The following is a 23038-nucleotide window of genomic DNA, read 5'->3' as shown; positions in this document are numbered from 1 at the left end:
CTGCTAATCCTGGCCTAGCCATGGATCCTCTCCTGCCTGCACTCTGTGGCAGCAGGGTCAGGCTGCAAGAGGTTAAACAGGGGATGTGATCCCACCCTGGAAGCAAAGAGAAAATAGAGAACCTCAATGGGGCATTTCCTGGAAAAACAGGCCAGTTTGGGCACGGTGTAAAGAGAACCATCTCAACAGATAAATGAGTGCATAGGCAACCAGCTTTCCCGCTATGCACACACACTGCACAAACACTACACACAGACAAGGAAAGAGTCACAAAGGCAATACGCTTACCTATGCAGAGACCACACAAACACCATTGACACACACCATACAAAACCACACATGCTACACAAACAGGCAAATGGTCATGTAACAATCCCTTCCCTACACACACAAACACACAAACACACGCACATGGACTACAAGCAAATGACCACACAGGCAATGAGTCCTGTCCTATGCCCCCCCCGCCAACCACTAAAGAAAATCTCTGCCAAAGACCAACCTTGTGGGACAGGACTCAGGCCTAACTCAGACCCCAAAACCGATGCCCTCCTGCTGCCAGGTCTCCTCTGCCCGCCATGTGCTTCATGGCACCTGCTGGGCAGCACAGGGCAGAGAGACAGGGTGGGGAGGATCCTTAGGGCAGCCTACTGCTCTCCCACGGGGGCTGATAGGGAGTCTGTTCTGACAGGCTGGCCTGAGTCTACTTATTCACACCCCAAGCAGGAAGACAGTGCCATACCTTGGCAGCGCCGGAAGAGCCCCGGCCCAGCAGGGAGCTGCGAGGGACTACACCCTCTAGAAGCAGAGGTGGGTTTGGGGTACGGGGAAGGGTGCCGTGGGGGAAGCCTGGCTTCTCTAGCGCAGGCTGAGAACGGGCGTCTGCTCGCCTGGCCCGGGGGCCGCTACTGTGCTTGGAGCCTGCGGCTCCAGCTTCTGCATCGCGGGGTGGGGCTGTGGCAGGGGGTGGCAGCGCCAACCCAGAAACAGGGGGCCCCGCATGGTGCCCGCCCTCCTTCTCCTCTTCCCTCTCTTCTTTCCTTGCAGATGCAAAGAGCTGCGCAAAGGAGAAGCGGGTGAGAAAGAGAGAGAGGAGGCCAGTGCCAGGAGGGGAGGCTGGTGGCCCCCTCGCCCCCTGCGGCACAGCCCCCAGCACCTCTGCCCGCAGGTCCCCCGCACCCACTCCCGCCCCGCCCGTGCGCTGAGCCCCGAGGAGCGCCCGGCCGCCCCGTCCGATGCGCCTGGCCCTGCCGGCGGGCGCCGGGGCCGGGGCCGGGGCCGGGCCGGAGGAAGGGGCGCCGCGGGGCGCGGGCACAGCATCGACGTGATCCTGGGATTTAGCCGGGATCAGGACTCGCTCCTGGGCGCGGGCGGAGCGGAGCGGAGCCGCCGTCCAGCCACCAGCCCCTGCGCTCGCCCCGCCACGAGGCGGCTCTCCACGGTAAATCGCCCGACGTGCGCCGCTCCGCCCGCGGGGCTGCCCCGGGGCCGGGGCCGGGCGGGGAGCGCGCAGCCTCCGGGCCCCGACGTGCGGGTGCGGCCGCCTGCTTCCCGCAGCCCCGTGTCCGCGCCGCGCCGCGCCGCGCATGGACGTGGCGGACACCCGCGCCCCCTTCTCCCGCCGCGACCGGCTCGCGCGGCCCGGCGTGGCGGTGATTTCCACCTTGCCCACCTAACGAGACCCTCATCACAACCTAAACTGCATAAAAAATTCAAAGGGAAAATCTTCCTGAGGTTTGGAAACACTTACAAGCATCCAGGGCCGGGCTGGGGGGCGCAGAAAAACCGCCCCCTGTTACTAGCCAGCGACGGAGTGGGAGGGCCAAGAGGGAAAGGACTGCTGTGGTTTGGGGGAGTTTGCTTCTCGTGAAAAACCCCACCGAGTTGCGGGCAGTTCACGGGCACATAAAGGGAAGAGCACGCCGCACTTGATGGCCCACGGTGGGCAGGTGTGAAGAATCTGTCACTGATCCCTGCCTTCTGCGGACTGGCCTCCCTGATTATTTGCGTTTTTAGATCACCATCTTCCAATTTACGTCAAGTGCAACGTTGTCTTCAGCAAAGTACGAGCCTCCGGGTTTAAGTTCCCACTTGGAAAGAGCCGTACCAGAAAGGTGACGCAGGAGGAAAAAGCACTAAACGCTTGTTCAGATTCAATCTCAGTTGAATGGGGATTTGGCGTGAATTATTCAGGGGGTGTATATTTGTTTTTGCTTTAAAAACCCACACGCGAGATCCTCTTCTGATTTGCATTTCTAAAGCCTGGGTTATACTGGCGGGACAGCTGCGTGTTTTTGTAAATACTGTAATTTCACTTGTTATGAGAAACTCAGAAGTAGCTGCAGGATTTTTGTGATTTTCCTAGTTTGTCTAGTGGCATAGATAAATATATCCTCAAAGACATTACAGAAATGTTTAACTGTGTGGGGCCAAGTCAGGCGGGGAAGAGTTTAGCACAAGAAAGGACGCAAAGTAAGAAATGAGGAAGAAAAGACATTCCGGCCTGTAAGACTAAAATATTCTGACACTAGCTGTTTTTGCTTTTTCAGGCCACATAAATTGAAACTAAAAGAATTTCCAGGGCGGGTGGCTTTTTAATAAAATCCTGTTGAGATTTCATAGGAAATTTAGGTTTTAATCTTTTTAATCTTTGTTTTTATATAAGTTTCCTTGCTTCGTGTCTATGTGATCACTGGCTTTCCACAAAGAATTTAATAATCCTCTATGTAATATAGTATCTGTCCATCTATCTGGCTGTTTATGGGAAGGGGTGGCTAGAGAGCTGCAATGTATAATCTCTAGTTTGTCATCTAGTGAAAAATCAGTGTTGTTCCGTCAAATCCAGTGCTGATTTATACCAAGTGAGGATCCAGCTTAACCATTAACTAGGCAGAACATAGGCAATCCTTGTCTGTATTACGGAAGATTGCACACTGGCCTAAAGGGCTGCTACATTGCTGCATCTGAATCAGTGACCCACCAAAATATTTGTCAAGGACTAAATCTACTTCATGTAGTGAGGACCACAGCAGTAGATTGAACCGGTTTGTATGTGAGTGCTTTAGCTACAAGCACACTTTGAAACCCCCTTGCTTCGTAATGGATTGTATTAGGTCCTGCAATATCTTCACAGCCAGAGCTCCCATTGTGGTCAGGCAACCTATTCAGCAGCCTCATTTTTGTGCCACCGATTCTTAAATATAAAGTCAGGATCCAAATATGCCTGCCTGTGAATTCCCAGTTCATTAGGTTCTAGGTCTGTATGGCATGTGGGTAGCCACCAGGTTAGACCCTCACCTAGAGTAAATCAGCCTCAGTGGTGCTCTGGTGGTTGGCCCGCTCCTTCTGTGTGGCATGCCAAGGGGTGTTGGGCTTGGACAGCAGGACAGAACCGTTTCTCCATATCCACGAATAGTCTGAACTACCCCAATTAAAGTCAGTGGAAAGATGCTCATCAGCTTTAATCGGAGCCAGATCAGGTCCTCGTTGTGTCATCTCACCCAGAGGCAAAACAGGTCAGCTTTGTTTTCAGGGAAGCAGCAGTGCCCGGGGCAGTGCTAGCAGAGGTGCTGTGGCCAGCTGCAAGGTCTAGCAGCAGGTGTTTGCATTCCCCCCCGACAGTGGCATCTGGAGCTACTGCCCCGGTTGTCCCCACTCAGTTCTGCTCCTGATGCCAGCTTTCTTAATCCGTCCTCTCTCATTCCCGTGAATGTGGTGATCTGAAAGGTAGGCCCAGTGGTTTGCTCTTTATAGTCCTAGTCTGAACAAATCCAGCTCTCTCCCAAGGAGCTCTGGCATTTTACAAAGCAGCCAGAGTTGCTGGAGTTTTGTTTGGATGCTGTCAAGAGAGTGCTTCACCCCCCGCACACACATGCAAACACAAATCTAGATCTGGTTGAAGCTAATGGCAAAGCTCCCATTCAGCACTAGGGAATTAAGCCATTGAAAAGCCTCTGGCACATCTCTGTGCAGAGGTCACATGCCCAGTCTTTTCTCTTCCTTCATTTTAACCGTGCCACTTGGCCGCTGTAATGGAAGGAGTTCAAAACACTTCACTGTGGTGGAAATAAATTTACAGAAGGGGAAGCTGAGGCACAGAGAGGAGACCAGATTTGTTTCCAGCCACAGAGCAGATCTGCAGAGCTGAGGCTAGAACCCAGGTGCCTAAAAGCCAAGCCCTTTGCTCTAGTCACTAGACAATGCCGCCTGTTTTAAATCCTAATCCTCTGAGTTGGGTAACAGCACAATGGGCTGTTGTGGATATGATTGTGATGTCAGAGGGAAAGGATTATGACTTTGTATAACGGAATAAGCAGCGGGAGCAGATGAACTCTTAAAGGAATGAACAACCTGTTTCCTTGAAAATATCTGTCTGTCTCCGTGTTCACGCAGGTTGTTTTGAATATTGTGCTGACACAGAGTAAGCCTCAACCCAGGTTATGTGATCAGGTGCATGGCTAGTTTGTAGTACCAGAGTAGCATAAAAGAGTCTAAGTGTGGCTATTAATCTGGCCCTCAGCTATTGATGCCCTTGGATGCCAGGTGTCCCTTTCCTTTCTCATGTCCTGGCGACAAGGTATTTAGCAGAATTCACAGATTCGCTGGAATCTGACAGCCCGTGCCATGGGTGCTCCTGCTTTGACCTTGTACATGCAACCATGCGCCTTAGTGCCCACGCCACCCCAGCTGCCACCAGCTGTCCCTAATCATCCGAGAGGGGCTCAGAAGTATCTGAATCTCAGCTCTAACATCAGGATTGTTTCTAAACAGAATATGTTTTGTGAGATTCCCCTGCACTGTGAGGAAACAGAAGTGAAAGGGCAGCAATAGATGAATAGTGGCCAATCACTGTAGACTTCTCTACACATCCCACCAAAGACCCCCCTGTCTAGATCCCATCTACCAGTGTCTGCAGGCTTGCTCCAAACCCCCAAATATGCCAGCAAAGCCACACTGGGCTTGTCCCTTTTTGCCTGCTCCTAAGCCCTCAGTTCCTGGTGGGCTGAGAGCAGGTGCTAGGCATGAATCTGCAGAACCGTCCCTGGTGAATGTCTGGGTTTGGAGTGGGTCAGCAAGTGCAAATGGGCAGGGCATACTGCGTGTCATGTTTGCTGGGTTCTGCCACCACTGCAAGGTTGGCAAGTCCTCAGAGGCTGGATGGTCTTGTTTCTTCACCATAGCTCTTTATTGGTCTCACAAGCCAAGCAGGGCGGCGGCGGAGAATTCTTTAAAAGGGAGATCTCCAAAAACGGAGAACTGTTGCAGGAGGCAGAAATGATGGTTCAGGAGGAGGTAGTCTTTCCAGCGGGTCCATACTGCACCACTGCAGTAGTGAAAATAGTGGGTCTAGTGTGGACTTCTAGTGTGGCAGATCCAGCTGGGGTACACTATTGCCATTGCACCCTGCTTTGAGTCCTGCTCTATCCAAAGTTCAAAACCAACTACCTGACATGGCAGCAGCATTTCTAGTCAGGCAGCAAGGAGGGAGTCAATGGCCCTCATGGCTCATTAAAATCTACCTGATTCCTTCTAAATTCTTCATCCCACAGGTGTTAACGACCCTCTCTCCTTTTTAATGGTCTTGACGTTCCACTAATCAAGCTAGCCTTTCTTCTGCAGTTCTTCTGTCTATTAGTTGCGCCTGGTAATGTAGCTCCTATTTCACAGCCTTGTAAACCATTTTTAACCCATTCCACTTAAATTACGTTTGTTTTCACTTCAATTTTAAATCTTAGGCCTCAAACATATTAGTAAATCTTCTGATGTCTTTTTGCCCAAAGAAAATGTGTTGTGTTATATGGGATGATACACCACACCATCTACATCCCCTTTTTCAAAATCCTAGATCTGTCCTTGTTAGGGAGAATCGCCTTTTGGTCAATGAAAAGTAACTATAGCACTGTTTCCAAGGGCAGGAGGATTGGCCTCTCTGTCCAGACAGACAGTTGTCCCAAATCCTCCATGAAATTTCAGTTAGGACCGACCTGCACCCTGTTTTTATATTGCTAAAATGTTAATTCAGTACAAGCCCCTGCAGTGCATACAGTTTTAATGACATAATGGTGCCTGAGCCAATATAGCTTCTCAGAAATGTGTAGTTTCTAACCAATATGTGTATGCAGACCCGCCTGTAGATACAAAATTCTTCCTCACATACTGTCCTTCATCTCTTGTACAATTATGCACCATGCGTGGCTTATTCTGCTGCTGAAGTAGCTGCCTTTCAGTGACAGATGAATTGATTTGCAAGTCTAGTCTATAAAATGCTTTGGGACCCCTTTGAATGGAAGGTGCTGGCTGGAGATTTGTGTTAAATTTCTTCTGCTGTCCCTATGCTGTGATGGAGGGACCTGTCTTTCTAGCTGTCTGCGAGGGTAACATTCCCAGCCGGGCTCCACACTAATCCCCAACTACTGTCCTGTTCACAGAAGCCAGCATGTTCCTAAATAAATGTGAGGGGGAGCTGAGTGAGCTGAGGAAGAGCGTGGACAGTGAGGGCACCACACCAGACAACACTGAAGAAGAGCAGCCCAAGAAAAAACACCGGAGGAACCGCACAACCTTCACGACGTACCAGCTGCATGAGCTGGAGAGGGCCTTCGAGAAATCCCACTACCCCGACGTCTACAGCCGGGAGGAGCTGGCCATGAAGGTCAATCTTCCAGAGGTCAGAGTGCAGGTGAGAGAGGCCCGGCTGCTTCTATTACTTCTATGCACCTAGTTCATCTATAGCACATATGCAAGGCTTTCAGTTCTCAGTAACTAGTTCAGTAGTTGTGCTGTATTATCTGTGTACTCCAGGGGTGGGCAAAATGCGGCCTGTGGGCTGGATGCGGCTTGCCAGGCCATTTTATCCTAAAAAATTTAGAAAAATAATATTTTTCTGCCCCTGGGTACCTGTCATGTGGCCCTCAATGGCTTGCCAATGCTCAGTAAGCGGCCCTCTGCCCAAAATAATTGCCCGCCCCTGGTGTAGTCAGTTCCTAGTGGTCAGGAGTCCACACCGCAGTGCACACTAGGTGAAAGTCCCAGCAGCAAAGCCAAGGACTGAGTGAGCCAGGGAGCCTAGACATCCCTCTCCACTCTAATGGCAGGATGTCTTTCGGCCAGAGCTCAAGAGCTGTAGGTCAGTGATGTGGAGGAAGCTTGTCTTGCTGCCGTGTGTGTGGTGGTGCCTGTTACGTGAAGACAGAGCATCAGCCTCCAGGATTCCTCTTCAGCACTCCTTCCTGGAGGAGGATTCATCCTCCTAACTGGGGCAAATGCCTACTTCCTGGAGCACTGCCAGCATTAGAGCCTCCTCTGACAGCCGCCTGCCTGGGTAGTCATGCACACATGCTCCTGTGGCTCTTTCACTGCCCCCAAATAATCACCGTTCACTTGTTCCTCCAGTACCTGCAGTGCTGAGTCCTGCTGGCTCTCAGGCCCCCGCAGTTGTCTGAGCCGGATGTGATTACAAGTCAACTGCAGATATGCACGGAGGGCAGCACGCTGCCGGAGCTGGCAATGTTAACCACAAGAAAGGAGAGCTCCTGCTTGCCAGGCTTGTGTGTGGCTTTGATATCAATAGTAATGTTATAGCGTTGGTGTAATCACGATGGTCCAGGGAACATGCGAGAAGCAGGATTTGTTTCATGTCTTTCATTGGGCCAACTTTATATTAGAAAGAGATGTCGGACAAGATTTGAGGCACAAAATGCCCTTTCTCTGAGGCTTTCCTTGTTCCAGAAAATCCCAGCTTCTGGTTCTAACTTGATGGGAGACCTGGTCCTGGTCATTTCCTTGGAGCTGAGAAATGTTTAAGACACTGTACAGTTTAGCGTGTAGGGCACCAGACAGATGGAGAATCTGCTCCAGAATCTGCCACTAGCCTGCTGCCGATCTCAGGCTTGACGTTGCTCTTCTCTCTGCTTTACTTTTCCAATTCATCAAAATGAAGATGTTGATACTTCCCTTTTCTTAGAGCTTGTAGAGATCTTTGGGTGTAAAGTGTAATACAGGAACTAGACCTCAGTGTGAACTTATTATCAGTATCAAAGGAGTTTGAAAAACAAGGGAAATGTCATCACAGGAAAACTGATGATTTGCAGTGATTTTCATTTTACAAGGCTCTACTCTTACGTGAAAAATGTCACAATATGTTGCATCGTTTTCCTGGGAATTTTCTCAAAATATGTAATTTATTGAAAACCACATTTTCTCAGTGAAAATGAGGTTCTTAGTAAAACAAGATACAGGGACTGTGATTTTGAAAATGGTTTTGATATAAATGTTAGTTAAAAATGTCGTGAAAAGAAAGGTGCATAGGAGACAGAAATTTCTAATCATAATATGACCTCAAGGATTCTAGAGCTGGGAAAGATTTGAGTTTTATAGGGTCTAGATGTTTCGATCTGGTGATATTCTGGAGAATTCTAGACCTGGGATCAATGGGATCCTGGTGGATTCTCGAGTGTCAGACTTTAGATGGTGTCTGTTTCCAGAATATAGACTGTCATAGACTCCAAGGTTTTGTTTCTTAGACTTTTGAGCACATTCCCCTATTATCCAAAACTTGGTTGAAAAGAAGTTGTGCTACCATATATTTTTATGTTAGAAACTCCCACTGGCGAGCTAGAGGATAGTGAGAGGCAAACCTCAGTTCATGTAAACTGAGAACACTAGAGGTCTAATTTTCTTTTATAATAGTCCATATCCTAGCAAAACATCACTAGCAGCACAGGGAAGGATGTGCCAGAAAGCAGTGATCCCTGCTGGAACTGAATGGAAATCACTAGGAATGAGCTGGACCCATGGTTTTGGGGGGCACCATGCCTTCTGGAAATGACTGTAAGCAACACAGAGACATAAAGGAAGGAATAAAGGATGGAAAATTCAGGAAAATTGGAAATAAGTTTACAGAAAAACTAGCAAAAAAATGAGCTGGAAATGGGAAGAAGTGGAAAACCAAGTAAGTCACTGCAAGGAGCAGCAGATCTGGTGGTTAGAGGGCCCCGTTTGTGGCACTAGACACTTCAGTTCAGCACGGACTTAGGTTGCACATGAAATAAATTTGGTGGTTTTCAACCTATTTCCCATCATGAAAGTACAGGCTGATCTGACATGATTGGATGCCTCTGTTCAAGAGATGCCTAGCTGTCAGACCAACCTGGTGGCCTATGACCAGGCCACAAAATCCTTGGATGCAGGTGTCGCGGTGGACGTAGTCTTTCTGGACTTTAGGAAGGCCTTTGACACTGTCCCTCACCCCATCCTCATTTAGAAATTAGGCAACTGGTGTCAATGCCTACACAATCAGGTGGGTCGCAAATTGGCTGGAGGGCCGCACCCAAAGGGTGGTGGTGGACGGGTCATTTTCAACCTGGAGGGATGTGAGCAGTGGGGTCCCCCAGGGCTCGGTCCTCGGGCCGGTGCTGTTCAACATCTTCATCGGCAATTTGGACAAGGGGGTGAAAAGCACCTTGTTCAGATTTGTGGATGACACTAAGATGTGGGGAGAAGTGGGCATGCTGGAGGAGAAGGACAGGCTGCAACTAGATCTGGACAGGTTACAGGGGTCGGTGGATGAGAATAGGATGGGATTCAATACTGACAAGTGCAAGGTGCTGCACCTGGGGAGGAAGAACCAGCAGCATACCTACAGGCTGGGGAACTCCCTTCTCATCAGTGCAGAGGCAGAAAAGGATCTTGGAGTCATTATTGATGCCAAGATGAACATGGGCCACCAATGTAGGGACACGGTCAGGAAGGCCAACCACACCTTGTCATACATCCACAGATGCATCACGAGCAGGTCCAAGGAGGTGATCCTCCCCCTCTCTGCAGCACTGGTCAGGCCACAGCTGGAGTACTGCATCCAGTTCTGGGCACCGCACTTCAGGAGGGATGTGGACAACATGGAGAGGGTCCAGAGGAGGGTCACTCGCATGGTCAGGGGACAGCAGGGCAGGCCCTACGAGCGGAGGCTATGGGACCTGAACCTGTTCATCCCCCACAAGAGAAGGCTGAGGATCTAGTGGCCATCTACAAACTGGCCAAGGGGAACCAGCAGGCTATGGAAGAGTCCCTGTTCCCCTGAGTACTCCCGGGAGTAATGAGGAATAACGGCCATAAGTTGGCGGAGAGTAGATTCAGGCTAGACATCAGGAGGCGCTACTTCACAGTCAGGGCGGCTAGGAGCTGGAACCAACTTCCAAGGGAAGTGGTGCTCACTCGTACCCTGGGGGTCTTCAAAAGGAGGCTAGATAATCACCTAGCTGGGGTCGTTTGACCTCAGCATCCTTTCCTGCCATGGCAGGGGGTCAGACTTGATGATCTGCTCAGGTCTCTTCTGACCCTACCAACTATCAAACTATAAACTATGGAATAAGATCTCGTGAATTGGCATTATGGATCCATCAGAACAAGGCTTCATCTAAGCCAGTGTCCTCCACTATCCCATCAGTGAGAGCAATCAGTGACAGGTGCCAATTTTTACCTCTTCGTAGGAGTGTTTTCCCACACACTGATTATTCTTGCCACCATACTTGTAACCCCCTCTAGGTCTGATATCTTCTTCTGGAGAGTGAATGACCAGTACTGCATATTAGGGCTGTGCAAAGCTTTGGCTGGTGATTCAATTCAGAGGAGATTCAGCCCGATTCGGTGGCTGAATCTCTGAATCTGAACTGAATCAGGGGACCAATTTAAAGGTCCAAATCGATTCATAGATTTCATATATTTCATAGACATTAGCGCTGGAAGAGACCTCGGAAGGTCATCGAGTCCAGCCCCCTGCCCCAGGGGCAGGAAGTCAGCTGGGGTCATAGGATCCCAACAAGAAAAACATCCAGGTTTTTCTTGAAGGCATCCAAAGTAGGTGCTTGAACCACCTCCGGTGGCAGACTATTCCAGACCTTGGGGGTTCGGACAGTAAAGAAGTTCTTCCTTATGTCCAGTCTGATACAGTCTTGCAGGAGTTTATAACCGTTCGACCTTGTCATCCCTTGGGGTGCTCTGGTGAACAAACATTCCCCCAGGTCCTGGTGAACACCCCTTATAAACTTATAGATGGCCACCAGATCGCCCCTGAGCCTGTGTTTTTCCAGGCTGAAAAGTCCCATGGCTCTCAGCCTCTCATCATAAGGTCTGTTTTCCTGACCTCTGATCATGCACCCTGTTTTTCTGACCTCTGATCATGGTGGCTCTCCTCTGTACCCTCTCAAGCTTCTCCACATCCTTTTTGAATTGTGGAGCCCAAAACTGGATGCAATACTCCAGCTGCAGCCTCACCAAAGCCGAGTACAATGGGAGAACAACGTCCTGGGATTTACCTGAGAAGGACCTATGGATGCAAGCCAGGGTTTTGCTCACTTTACTGGCTGCAGCATCACATTGCAGGCTTATGTTCATCTTGTGGTCAATCCTGACCCCCAAGTCCCTCTCGTCTGTAGTGCTAGTCAACATAGCACTGCCAAGCCTATAGACATGCTGCAGGTTTTTCCTCCCAAGGTGTAGTACCTTGTATTTTTCAGTGTTAAACACCATCAGGTTCTCCTCCGCCCATTTCCTGAGCCTGTCAAGGTCATCCTGGATCACCCTCCTGTCCTAAGGTGTGGATGCTTTACCCCAAAGTTTGGTATCATCGGCAAACTTGGCCAGTCCGCTTTTGACTCCAATGTCCACATCATTAATGAAGATGTTGAATAGTATAGGCCCAAGGACAGAGCCTTGGGAGACCCCACTGGTCACAGCGCACCACGACGATTGACTTCTGTCAACCACCACCCTCTGGGTCCTACCACACACCCAATTCCCCAGCCAGCGGATCGTGGTGGCCCGAAGCCGCAGTTGGCCAGTTTTGCCAAAAGGTGATCATGGGATACCAGATCGAAGGCTTTTTTAAAGTTGAGATATATGACATTAATCTCTTCCCCCTTGTCCAGGTGATAGGTCACCTGGTCGTAAAAGGATATGAGATTAGTCAAGCGTGACGTATCCGCAACAAACCCGTGCTGGCTATCCCTCAGGATGTTGCCGTCAGCCAGTCTGTTAAGGATGGCTTCCTTGATGATTTTTTCTAAGACCTTCCCAGGGATAGAGGTCAGGCTGATGGGCCTGTAGTTTGCTAGATCCACTTTCCTCCCTTTCTTGAAGATAGGCACCACATTGAACCTCTTCCAATCTTCGGGCACTTCACCAGAGCGCCAGGAGCTCTTGGAGGTCCATGCCAGGGGCTGAGCTATGATGCTAGGCAGCTCCTTGAGTACCCTGGGGTGTAAAATGTCAGGGCCGGCTGACTTGAAGGTATCCAGCCTGTCAAGGTGTTCCTTCACGAGGTCAGCATTGATGGAGGGCAAGGAACCACCCTCACTTAGGTGTCCCTGTCCCGTAATGGGCAGGGACGTCTCATGGGACTTGTGAAAGACCGACGCAAAGTACCCAGTTAGCAAGTTGGCTTTTCCCTGGGCGTTGGTCATCAGTTCCCCCTTTTGGTTTAGCAGGGGTCCAATGTTGCCCTTGCTTTTCCTCCAGCTCCCCACATATCTAAAAAAGGACTTTTTATTGCCCTTGATACGTGTAGCCAGTTGGAGTTCCATCGCAGCCTTGGCTTTCCTGGTTCGCTCCCTGCAGGTCTGGACCAGAGCAGAGTATTCCTTCTTGGAGGTGGAGCCCGTCCTCCATCCTTTGTAGGTCTGTCTTTTTAGATGCAGGAGGACCGCTAGTTCCTTGTCGAGCCAAGGTGGCTGCTGTGCCCTCTTGCTGCCTTTTCTCCAAGACAGAATAGCCTTAGCTTGTGCATCGAGGATCATTCCCTTGAGGAGCAACCACTCTTCCTGGACTCCCCTCCCTTTGGGGTCATGGTCCCTTAGGGCCTCACCGACAAGTCTCCTGAGCTTGTCAAAGTCAGCCCTCCTGAAGTCAAGGACCTCTGTACTGCTGACTGGCTTGACAGCTTTACATGGATGGTGAAGGTGATCAACTCGTGGTCGCTGTCACCCAGCTTCCCTTCGATCATTAGGTCACTGATTCAAAGCTCTCTGAATCTTTGGAAAAGATTCGGAGAGGTTTAATGATTTGGGCAGTCCCCAGTGGCTGCAGTAGAGAGCTGCAGCTGACTCCAAGTTGGTAAGTACTAGGGGCAGGGGAAGTGGGGGAAGGAGGAGGGGTCCATGGAGGGACCCCTGCCAGCCCTTCTGACCCCCCAGCTCCCCCAGCCTCCCCATGACTGCCCTCGCCTGCCCCAGCTCCCAGTATTTAAAAAAAAAGCCCCAGTGCTCACCGGGTTTTGCCGGGTGGGGAGCGATCCCCATTGCCCCTCACTGCCCCACGCTGCACCTGATGAGTTGGGGCTTTTTTTCCCCCAAAGAGCTGGGAGCTAGGGTGGACAGAGCAGTTATTGCCAGGCTTGGAGAGCGGGCAGGGGATCGGCCTGGCTGATTCGGAGATTCGGCCAAATCGAATCAGGACAGCGATTCGAATCACCAAATCGAATCACTGTCCTCGGAATCAGCTGAATCCAAAGCGAATACTAGCCGCTTCACACAGGCCTACCGCACATGTAATCCCTGGCATTAAAGGACATTAAGATATCATCCATGTCATTCTCCATCCTAGCCTTAAGGATCCCTCCAAAGTTTCTCTAATTCCCTTTGGATTCTTGGCTAGTTTAAATAATTTGGTGCCCTGCAAATTTTGCTACCTCATTACTCACCCCCAGTTCCAGATCAGTGAACAGCAGCCTTGGAGTCTGGGGTCTGAGGCCCACACTGTTAAACTTTTGCCCTGCTGAAACTTGACTACTTGCTCTTATTCTTTACTTTCTGTCTCCAAACCAGTTTCTGATCCCTGCCAATATTTCGCCTCTTACTCAATTACTACTTAGCTTCTTTACCAGCTTCTTGTGATGGGCTTTGTCAAAGGCCTTTTGAAAGTCCAAATAAATTCTATCAACCACTTCTCCTTTCTCCGCTATTGTGGTAAAAAGTTCAAGGAATTCTAATAGAGCATTAAGAGATCATTTTCTTTTGCATAATCTGTGCCGTTCAAATTCTGCCATATCATCGTCTTTTATCATTCTGTTTTGAATAACAAGCTTTAGGACTGAGGTGCACTAGCAGAGTGGTATATATAGGAGTATATATATACTAGCAGGAGTGGTATATACTAGCAGAGTGGTATTGGGGGTGGGGGTGGGGTCCAAGACTATAACAGGAGTGAGGCCGCAGGGCCAAGATTGAGATGTATTGCTAGATTCATGAGGGACACCTCTGGCTGGTCCTTCTTTTTGCAGTGGAAGTGCGTGCTCCTGAAACATGCTCTAAAGCAAGAGTTTACAGTTGTGAAGAAGCCTAATGCATAACATGCAGTTAAAGGCTCAGACCTGCCTGTATTTGTGGGGAAGTAGACAGGGAGCAGGTCCCCAGCGGTGAAGAGTGGCGCTGATGGAGTCCAGCAGGAGTCGTGGCCAGACTTGCATGGGGGAGCCTAAATGAATGGGATGATGGAGGCAAGGGACAGTGAAAGGCCACATGGTTCTGAGCATGTTCTACATAAGGATAATGATGGATTGACTACAGGATATAAATACCTACGTGAGGAGAAGGTTGCTGATAGGGAAGGGTTCTTTAATTTACCAGACAAAGCCAAAACAGGGCCCAGTGCCTGGAAACTAAAGCTAGACCTCAGGAGTCCTGGGAGAAGCCCTTTGGCTTGTGCAGTGTAGGACGTCAGTTGGGGTGGCCTTGAAGTATGGTCTAAACTAGAGAAGTCAAGCTGAGGTGCCCCAGGGTAAGAGCACCTTGGTCTGAGCAGCAGCTTTGGGGTAAAGCATCTTTGTATAAATGGCTCTTCCCTGGACACCTCTGTTTTTCCTCTTGTTCACACCACACCTCGCAGCCTCCTTCCCTCCTCTTAGCTACTCATAAAGTGCTTGGGGATGAGGCTTGCCGGAGGGACACTATACAGAACTGTGTGTCAGGAGTTGGAAAACCCACAAGAGTTTTGCGTGAGGAAGCCCCTCAGCATTATTTAACCAACAGAGGTGACTGACCTGTGAGTAATTATGGAAACGGCGCTCAGCTGTCACACAGCATCTTCAGTTCTCAGTCTTCATTTGGTACCAGGATGGGGAAGCACTGTGTATGTGGCTATGTTATCTCTGCCCTCTGCTGATGGACTTGGAATTGCTCAGCTGTGCATCATAGACCCTGTACGGCAGGATTCTCCTTTAGTCCAGTGGGTGGCAGGGGTGATTTGGGGACAGGAGACTCTAGGTTCTCTCCAGATGGCCACTGTGGGCAGTAATCCTACAGTCTTGGATGTCTATGGCTGTTGTGCTGAATGCTAATTAAATTCAGTTTGGTGTGAGCTGGTGCAGCATAGGTATACCTGCAGTTAATCACTGTTCAGCATCTCCCATTGCAGGTGTGGTTTCAGAACAGAAGAGCCAAGTGGAGACGGCAGGAGAAAATGGAAGCAAGTTCAATGAAACTCCATGACACCCCCATGCTGTCCTTCAATAGGCCCCCCATGACCGCCAACGTTGGGCCTATGAGCAACTCCTTACCTCTGGACCCCTGGCTGACTTCCCCTATCTCTAGCGCTACCACGGTGCACAGCATTCCAGGTTTCATGGGACCTACCCAAGCCCTGCAGCCCGCCTACACTGGCCACTCCTTCCTCAACAGCCCACCACCAATGTCTCAGACCATGCAGCCCATGGCACCCACCTCTTACCAGTGTGCCACCACCTTTGTGGACAAGTACCCTTTGGAAGACGTCGACCAGAGAAGCTCCAGCATTGCATCATTACGGATGAAAGCCAAGGAGCATATTCAGACCATTGACAAAACCTGGCAGCCTATTTGATAAATGGTCACTTCCCTTCTTCCCTGCAACTCTCCAATCTCCTACGCCTGTCACTTTGGCTGGTCTCCATTTTGGGTTGCACTGAATAGATGTTGGACACTGTGAGGCCCCAGCTGAGGAGAAGTGGGGGAAATTGCTAGGACCCTACTATGCAGCAGCTTGCCCAGCTGCTAACACACCTTCAATGCCATAGCTCAGTGCTGGGGGCAGACCCCTCCTCTCTGCCCTGCCCCATGTTTAGGAGCCTCCTCTGGCTGAGTCAGTTGGGGTCACGAACAAAGAAGCAACCATGGAGTCTAGGAAAAGGCCAAGACACCCAAGACCTGCACAAGAGAGAGGAGAATTCAAGAGCAGCTACTGTGACTATCACCTCCACAAAGCCAAGTGGACAGCACCATGCCTGTTTGAGCTTGCATTTTCTTTGTAGCTGCAGAGGACCCGTTCTTTGGCTGGAGCCACGACAATTTACAATAGCTGAGGACCTGATCCAGAGCTTCCCTTCCCCTAGCACTTGCACCAGAACAATTCTCCCAGGCTGCTAATTGCCTAGTGAGAGGTGTGAGAACAGGATTGGGCTCCATGCAGGGGTGACATTTGCTGGCCTTCCCATCTGGGAGGTCCTGTGTCTCCAGAGCCCTGCCTTTCAGGGAGCCTTGGCTTCTCGCATCAGCAAGTGGAACAAGCAGCCCTCTGTACCAATGACTGGCAATAGAAATCTGCCAGGCCCCCACAGGGACTCTTGAACTCACACAAATTGGTGAGTCCCTGGGAATTAAACCAAGAGATCTCTGGCAGCCTGTTGTACTCTCCCTGGACTGGATAGACTGTGTTTTCCCTTCCCGGATAGCTGTTCCTCAGCCCCTTTGTCTTTACGCTTACTCATTTTTTATATGTTGCAGATTTTAAAAAGATCAAAATGAAATGATCTAGTTTCCTAGAGAACAACTTTTGTTGGGGTTTTTTTACCCGTGTCAGAGAATGATGGTGGCTTTATTGAGAAATGCAATGAAAGATGGGTCTGTTCTGAGTCACAAGATAACTTCTCCAAAAAAAAAAAGCACCTGTTGGGCGCAGGACCTTCCAGCGCACTCTTTTTACTGCTAATACAGCAATAGTAGATGGTTTGTTAGTAATAATTTAATAAGCATATTTTGTCTCAAAGTTCCTCGGTGCTCCTTACAGGCTGTGCTTAATGTAGGAATTGCTCAATTTAACCGATGACTAAAATACAGAGCTCTGGTGTGGAGAACGGTCTGACAGCAGCACTACAGCATGTTTTAAGGGAGGCAAGAGACTAAGATTAGAGAGACAGGATATATTTGCCTGAGTTGGAGTCTGCCCAGAGTGCTGGATCTACTTTCATTATTCTTTTGAGAAATAACACCTGTTTTGTTGTGGGAACTTGTTTTACTGAAGAGTGCTCCAGGTCTGTGCTCTGAATTACAGAAATGGGAAGACAAAGCAGTTTTGCTGGGTCTTGTCCGTATTTTCCTATAGGAACTTTTGCAGCGTTCCTGAACTGAAGTGTCCCTGCCCCGCACTAGCATAAAGAAGGTGGAGTGAGTGGGGCACTTGTCTTGGCACTGATTCACGGGTGGCAGTAGCAGCTCATGCAGGGGCAGCAGCAGTCCATGTAAGACTGTGGGGCTTGGCACTTGCCTCCCCACCTCCCAGGGTACCAGAGGTCCTAGTTACGTCTCTGCTGCCCCCACCCATTCCCTTTGGAGACCGTTTCCACTGGGGCAGTTTTCCCTAATATTCACCTTGATTCTTACCAAATATCGGTCCGTTTATGTCTTGTAGCTGGTTCCTTCTCATGACATATTGCTGGGCTCCAGGGGCCCCTGCTCCACTCTCCTCCCAGATAGCAGTACCCAAATGAACTGTTCCCCAGGTGACGTTGCTGGATACCGATGATGTGGTTTATGGTAGTGCCCAATCTGATCCTGGCTCCATGGTACTGGGTGCTGTACAGGTACATGACAAGGAAATGGGCCCTGCTCTAAGGATCTCACAATGCAAGTAGGTAGAAATTGGAGGAAGAAGGATGGAGTGGCCTCTTCAGAGTCATACAGGAAATCTCTAGGAAAAACAGGAGGTAAACTCACATATTCTGAATCTCTGGTCAGTGCCTTCACCACCAGGTGACCCTTGGTTCTGCTTATGAGCCTCCTGTGAGTCTGTGAGAGCGTAGGACTTAATCCAGGGTCATGCACAAATAGTACAGGTGTCCTGGGACTTTAGGGAGAATGGTCTCCTTCATTAGTTTTGCCCCCTCCTGCTTGGTGCTTTAGGCCCAAACCTTGGCAGGTTTTGAGTAGCCTTAGGTTCAGAGGCAGTTAGATGCCTTAAATTCCTTCGAGGAGTTGGCCTTAATACCTAGCCTGGCTGCAATTAGAGCGCCTGGCTGCTGAAATGGCTAGGCCACCCCCGGGACTTAGCTAACCAACTGGAGTGGGTGCTCTGTCCCCCCAGCCTGTGGTCTGCTCCCATCACTCCTTTTGTCTCACTCAGTTTGCATTTTGCCCCTTAGACAGCACACGTCTCACAGGGCCAGTGAGCAGTGTCCCACGAGCCGGCTGCCTGCTGGGGATGAAGGCTGCCATACAGGTGTCCTGACCACTGTCCTGCTGTGCTCATCAATGGCAAAGCAACAAGGGGCTGGACAGCCCACCAGGCAGAGACCTCAGCCCCACGCATGTCTCAGGAGGGGAAGGAGCGAGCTGCAAGTCAGCAGGGACTGTTCTGCAAGGAGTAGGGGGTGGGGGACACTGTAGCCTGCGGACAGGGAGCCATAAGGACAGGGATGGGCTCAGGGTTTGCTCGTGCCCCCGATGTGCTGATCTCTGCCGCTCTCAGTCCCCTCTTCTTCATGCTTCTCAGTTCTGCCTCTCTCCATCTGATCTCTTTCTCATTCACGTCTCCTCGTTTTTTGCCTTGCTCTTCCTCGTGCTCTTTCAACCCCACTCTTTGCTCCAAAGTCTTTCTTCCTTTCTTTCCTGCACCCCTTCTCCACCTCTGCCTATTGTGTGTCAGGACTAATTCCATATTCCGTGCATGGGTGACCTGACACAAGTTTCCAGTGAAAGTCTCTCCCAGGCCCTGGGCTGGGAGCTGGTATTGTTATATTTTTAACAGGCAGTGTCATGTCCCTTTTGCTTGTCAAGGGGAATCTGGTCTCCAATCACTCTGGAGCGGTGCGGGGGGCTCCGCCTGGGGGCTGTGCCTTTCCTAATTGCTCTCAAGCAGTGACTGCAAGGCCACATGTTGGACACACAAAGCTGCAGTAATTACATAGTTGAGAATGTGAATTTCAAAGGAACACAGATGGAGCTGCAAGGAACGGCAGCCGCCTTCCCAGAGCTCCACAATTGGGGCCAGGGAGGAGGAGGAGGAGGGTGCCCAGCGGTCTGGGCTGGCCGCAGGAGGCTGGGTGAGGGCCATCCCCATTGTTTCCCTGCCAGGTTGGTGTGATCTGAGGCGTATTTTCCAGATCATTTATGATTTCCAAGGGCTCTACCCCCCTGCCACATGGCAGCTGAGTAGGAGCAGGGTGGGGAGTGAAGTAGCAACAGCAGATGCTGCACAGAGCAGACAGGAAGACCCCTAAGGCTGCTAACAGTCTTCCAAGGAGGCCTTGCCTTGCCACCCTGCCTCCCTCTGGCACAGACCCAGCATTCCCAGATGAAGGGCTGGCTCCATCTCCGTGTAGATGCTCAGTCCAAGGCGGGTTGTAGTCTTGAGGAGCCTTTCCCCCTCAACCCCACAGGGTCCGGCTGCTACAGAGGTCCCACCTCCTCCAGGGGTGTTGGGATGGAGTCTTACAAATGCTAATCCCAGTGCCTAGAAACCTCACCCATGGGGACTGAGCTAGGGAGAGCCCCAGGGTCGATCTACAACCAGCAGCCCCAGGACAGAAGCATCTCTGTATTCAAGAGAGCCGAGCCCTGTCTCCTCCCTGCCATGAAGATGGTATGAGCAATAGGGCTGACCCAGGCTAACGCTTATACAGGCAACAGCTGCCTCAATGGAGCTGCAGAGAGGGCAAAATAACAGGCCACTCTCCCCTGTGCCTGTCACATAGGGTGGCAAGACAGACGTGTAGTGTAGGGGGTAAGGCCAGGAGCAGCCTGTCAAAGCATGTTACCTAGAGCTGCCAGCATGGCACAGCTCCCCTCTGTCCCATCATGGGAGAAAGGCAGAGTCAGACCCTTTTCAGATAGATAGCGCTGGACCTAGGGCCACCATTTGGAGTCTGCTGGACCCTGACATAGGCCATTAACACCCCTGCTCCCAAGTGCCCTTTTCAGCCATTTCCCCATCTCATTTCTCCGCATGGTCTCTGCTTCTCCAGACTGCGTATTTACTATTTGCATGTGTTACACGAGCGCCCAGAAGTCCCAAGTAGCATTAGGCTGCAAAGCCAGATGTGTCAGTCAAGTGCAGACCTCCGACCGAGAGGATCCTAAGCTGTGTGAATAACTGATGGGCATAGGGAGGAGGTTGCTGACTGAATTGCAAAAATGTGATAAAAAGTCATTTTGGGGTTGACCTGAAACAAAAAACTAAAAGGATTGGTTAGGGTTGAATAAACAGTCTTACTGGGGGTTGGGTTTTTTTGGTTGGGGGGGGGGTCCTCTCTTTTTTATTCTTTGATTAAATGTAGGTAAACAGAACATCATTTCCAAAGGAGAAATCAAAACGGTATGTTCCTGAAGTGTCAAAATGACACTTTTTGACTTTTTTTTTTCTCTTTTTAGACTAAAAACTCCATGGACTTAAGGCAAATTCACAAACCCTTGCAGCCAAGTCAAAAATACATTACTTGGCAAAAATTTGCCCGCAATAGTTTGCCCAGCTCTGGCCATAATTGAAAATCTAAAATGGCTTTGGTGGCTGTGCTGGTGGCAGCTGCAGACGCAGAACGGAGTAGCGTGACAGCCGGCTCTGGTTGTCCCCAGCTGCTCCGCAGGAGAGATGCTGTCTGCATGCTAGACTGCCAGGGGTCATGTCCCATTTGAGGATTTTGCTCTTCTCCCTGCCACTTTTGTTCCCTTTATTCCTTTTTACCATTTTGCCTCTGGAAACAGGAAAATGGGAAGAAAAAAGGAGTGCAAAGGAGAAAATGGAAAAAAAAAGATCCCCCCCCCCCCCAAAACCTATTGAAAAAAATGGGGAAAAGGAAAATACCTTTAAAAATCCAAGCAAAAGTCACTGTCTCCAGGGCAGCACCCATCAGAGCGGACCTTGCAGCCCAGGTTCTGGAGTGGGACTGAGCAAGAGCACCAGAGACATGGAAGAGGGTCTTTTCTGAAAAGCGGATGCTCGATTGTATTTCTCCTTCACTGAAGACTTGGATTCATTCAGGAATTTAGGCCTCAGGGGCTTGCCCATCAGTAACCCTGGGGCTCAGAGGGATTCCTGACAATCAAGCCATCCCAAGGGCCAGGGAAACAAGTCCTGGTCACGAGCTCTGGGGACTGCCTATAATCAAAGGAGCTGCCCCAGGTCCTGGGCCAGGCTTTGATGGGTAGGGCTGGAAGAGCCCTAATCCCATGAAACTAGACTCCTTTCCCCCTTGTTCCTGGCCGTTAGATTCTTCTGGATTCAGGCCTGCCCGTTAATGACAATTAAACCTCTAATGACCAATTAAAAGCAGAATCAATTCTTCCCCTGCAGCCTGGCCTAGCTAATGGGACCAGGTTTCGATTAACAGCCCCGTCAAGAGGCGCACTCCTGAGCAGAGATAATGAAGCAATGGCAGTGGAACTAATGGGGTTTGATCTTGGGGATGGGCTTCTCTGAATGGGGGCTGCTGTTTCACATGACATAATTGGAGAGGCCTATCCCACTGGCGCCGGCTCCACAGCTCTTGTGAGGGCAACCAGCGGAACCAGGACCCTTTCCCGGCATGGCTTGCCGCAGCCTTTCGAGTCCCGACAAAGGACGGCTGGCCAGGAGAGATGGGAGTGGAGGGCACCATTCCCGCCAAGCCTTCCAGCTGGATCCTCCAGTCCCATCTTCCCCCTTTAATTGCCCCCTTGACCGGACTCACCAGCTCAGAAAGGCAAACTCACCGCTTGTTCCCACAAAGGGCTGTGGAAAGATGCTAAGTAAATCCCCTCGCTCTTCACTGGATCTCTTGGTGGAAAGAGGCCGGGCACGAAGCACAGCGGTTCTGGGGCTGCTCTGCTCAGCTATATTTCTACCAGAGCTGGCTGCGCGAGCTGAAGGCAAATGACTCCATGCTGGCGCTTTACACATAGCTGCCCCAATAACTTTGCTATTCCAGATGTAACCACTTATTCGTATTGTTTAAAGGAGCTGAGTTGCATATTACCAGCTCAAAAGCAAAATGGCACATGGCTTGAGTGCCATTGCACAAGGCAGGATTGTGTGGTGATGGTGGGGAGAGAGGACCCAGAGAAGCCACAGCCATGTGAACCGCACTGGCCTCCCCCTGCCCCACTCCAGGACATGACCTGCCCTTCACAGCCATCCTTCCTCTGCACGTAAGCCAGTGGAAACAAAAGAGCCTTAAACTAGGACTTGTTGTATAGTCTTACATGGGATGCAGCTCTGGGGGTTTATTTGGGCCAGAGGCACAGCAAGCTCTTCCAGTGCCGGGGGGCAGGGGGAAGGATTAGGCTGACCTCGGGAGAGCAGAGGAGAGAGGGAGAGGAGTCTTACCTGCCGGGGCTCTCCTCCTGCTGCTGCCATAGCACCCCGGGCTGGGGCTGCTGCCACTGAGGGACCAGCAGCAGCATGGCCTCCTTGCAGGGCTCCTGGTGCCATTTGTCCCCCCACCCCTGGGGATAGGGTTGTGCCTCTCATGGCAAAGCCTTCAGGAGGAGTGTCATTCCACCTCCCCTCCGTGCAGATGCAGCCTAGCTCCTATGGCTGGGCTGCACCCGCTTGTGGGGGGAAGAGCACCAGACTGGTGCCCCCTCTAAGTCAGTGTCCAGGGCTAGTGCCCCACTTGCTCCACCCTAACAATGCTACTGATCTGGACCCCGTGCTATAGCTTTCCAGGGGCTCTTAGCTATTTCAAGTCACAGCAAATGTTCCTGTGCAGCTAGCTACTTATCTACTAGAGCAGGTCAGACATTTTCCAGCTGGGGGAAAATCTCTCTTCCCTCACTCTGTCCTCGTTGGGGGGAAAAGCTGATAAAATACAATGGAAAACTTT

At 50.6% G+C, this 23038-nt stretch overlaps 1 protein-coding gene across 1 annotated transcript; it reads left to right on the top strand.

The window, feature by feature from the left end:
* The first annotated feature begins 1547 nt into the window (after positions 1 to 1547).
* Positions 1548 to 20379, top strand: RAX2 (retina and anterior neural fold homeobox 2). Its single transcript, XM_019491216.2, has 3 exons — positions 1548 to 2114; positions 6429 to 6679; positions 15406 to 20379. The coding sequence occupies exons 2-3, from the start codon at positions 6437 to 6439 to the stop codon at positions 15847 to 15849; spliced, it is 687 nt and encodes a 228-aa protein (XP_019346761.1). The 5' UTR covers positions 1548 to 2114; positions 6429 to 6436; the 3' UTR covers positions 15850 to 20379.
* Positions 20380 to 23038: the final 2659 nt, after the last annotated feature.

This window comes from Alligator mississippiensis, chromosome 16 (genome assembly GCF_030867095.1).
Source record: "Alligator mississippiensis isolate rAllMis1 chromosome 16, rAllMis1, whole genome shotgun sequence".
NCBI classification, from domain to species: Eukaryota; Metazoa; Chordata; order Crocodylia; family Alligatoridae; genus Alligator; species Alligator mississippiensis.
The sequence above is the reverse complement of the archived record's forward strand: the minus strand, read 5'-3'. Positions and strand labels throughout refer to the sequence as shown.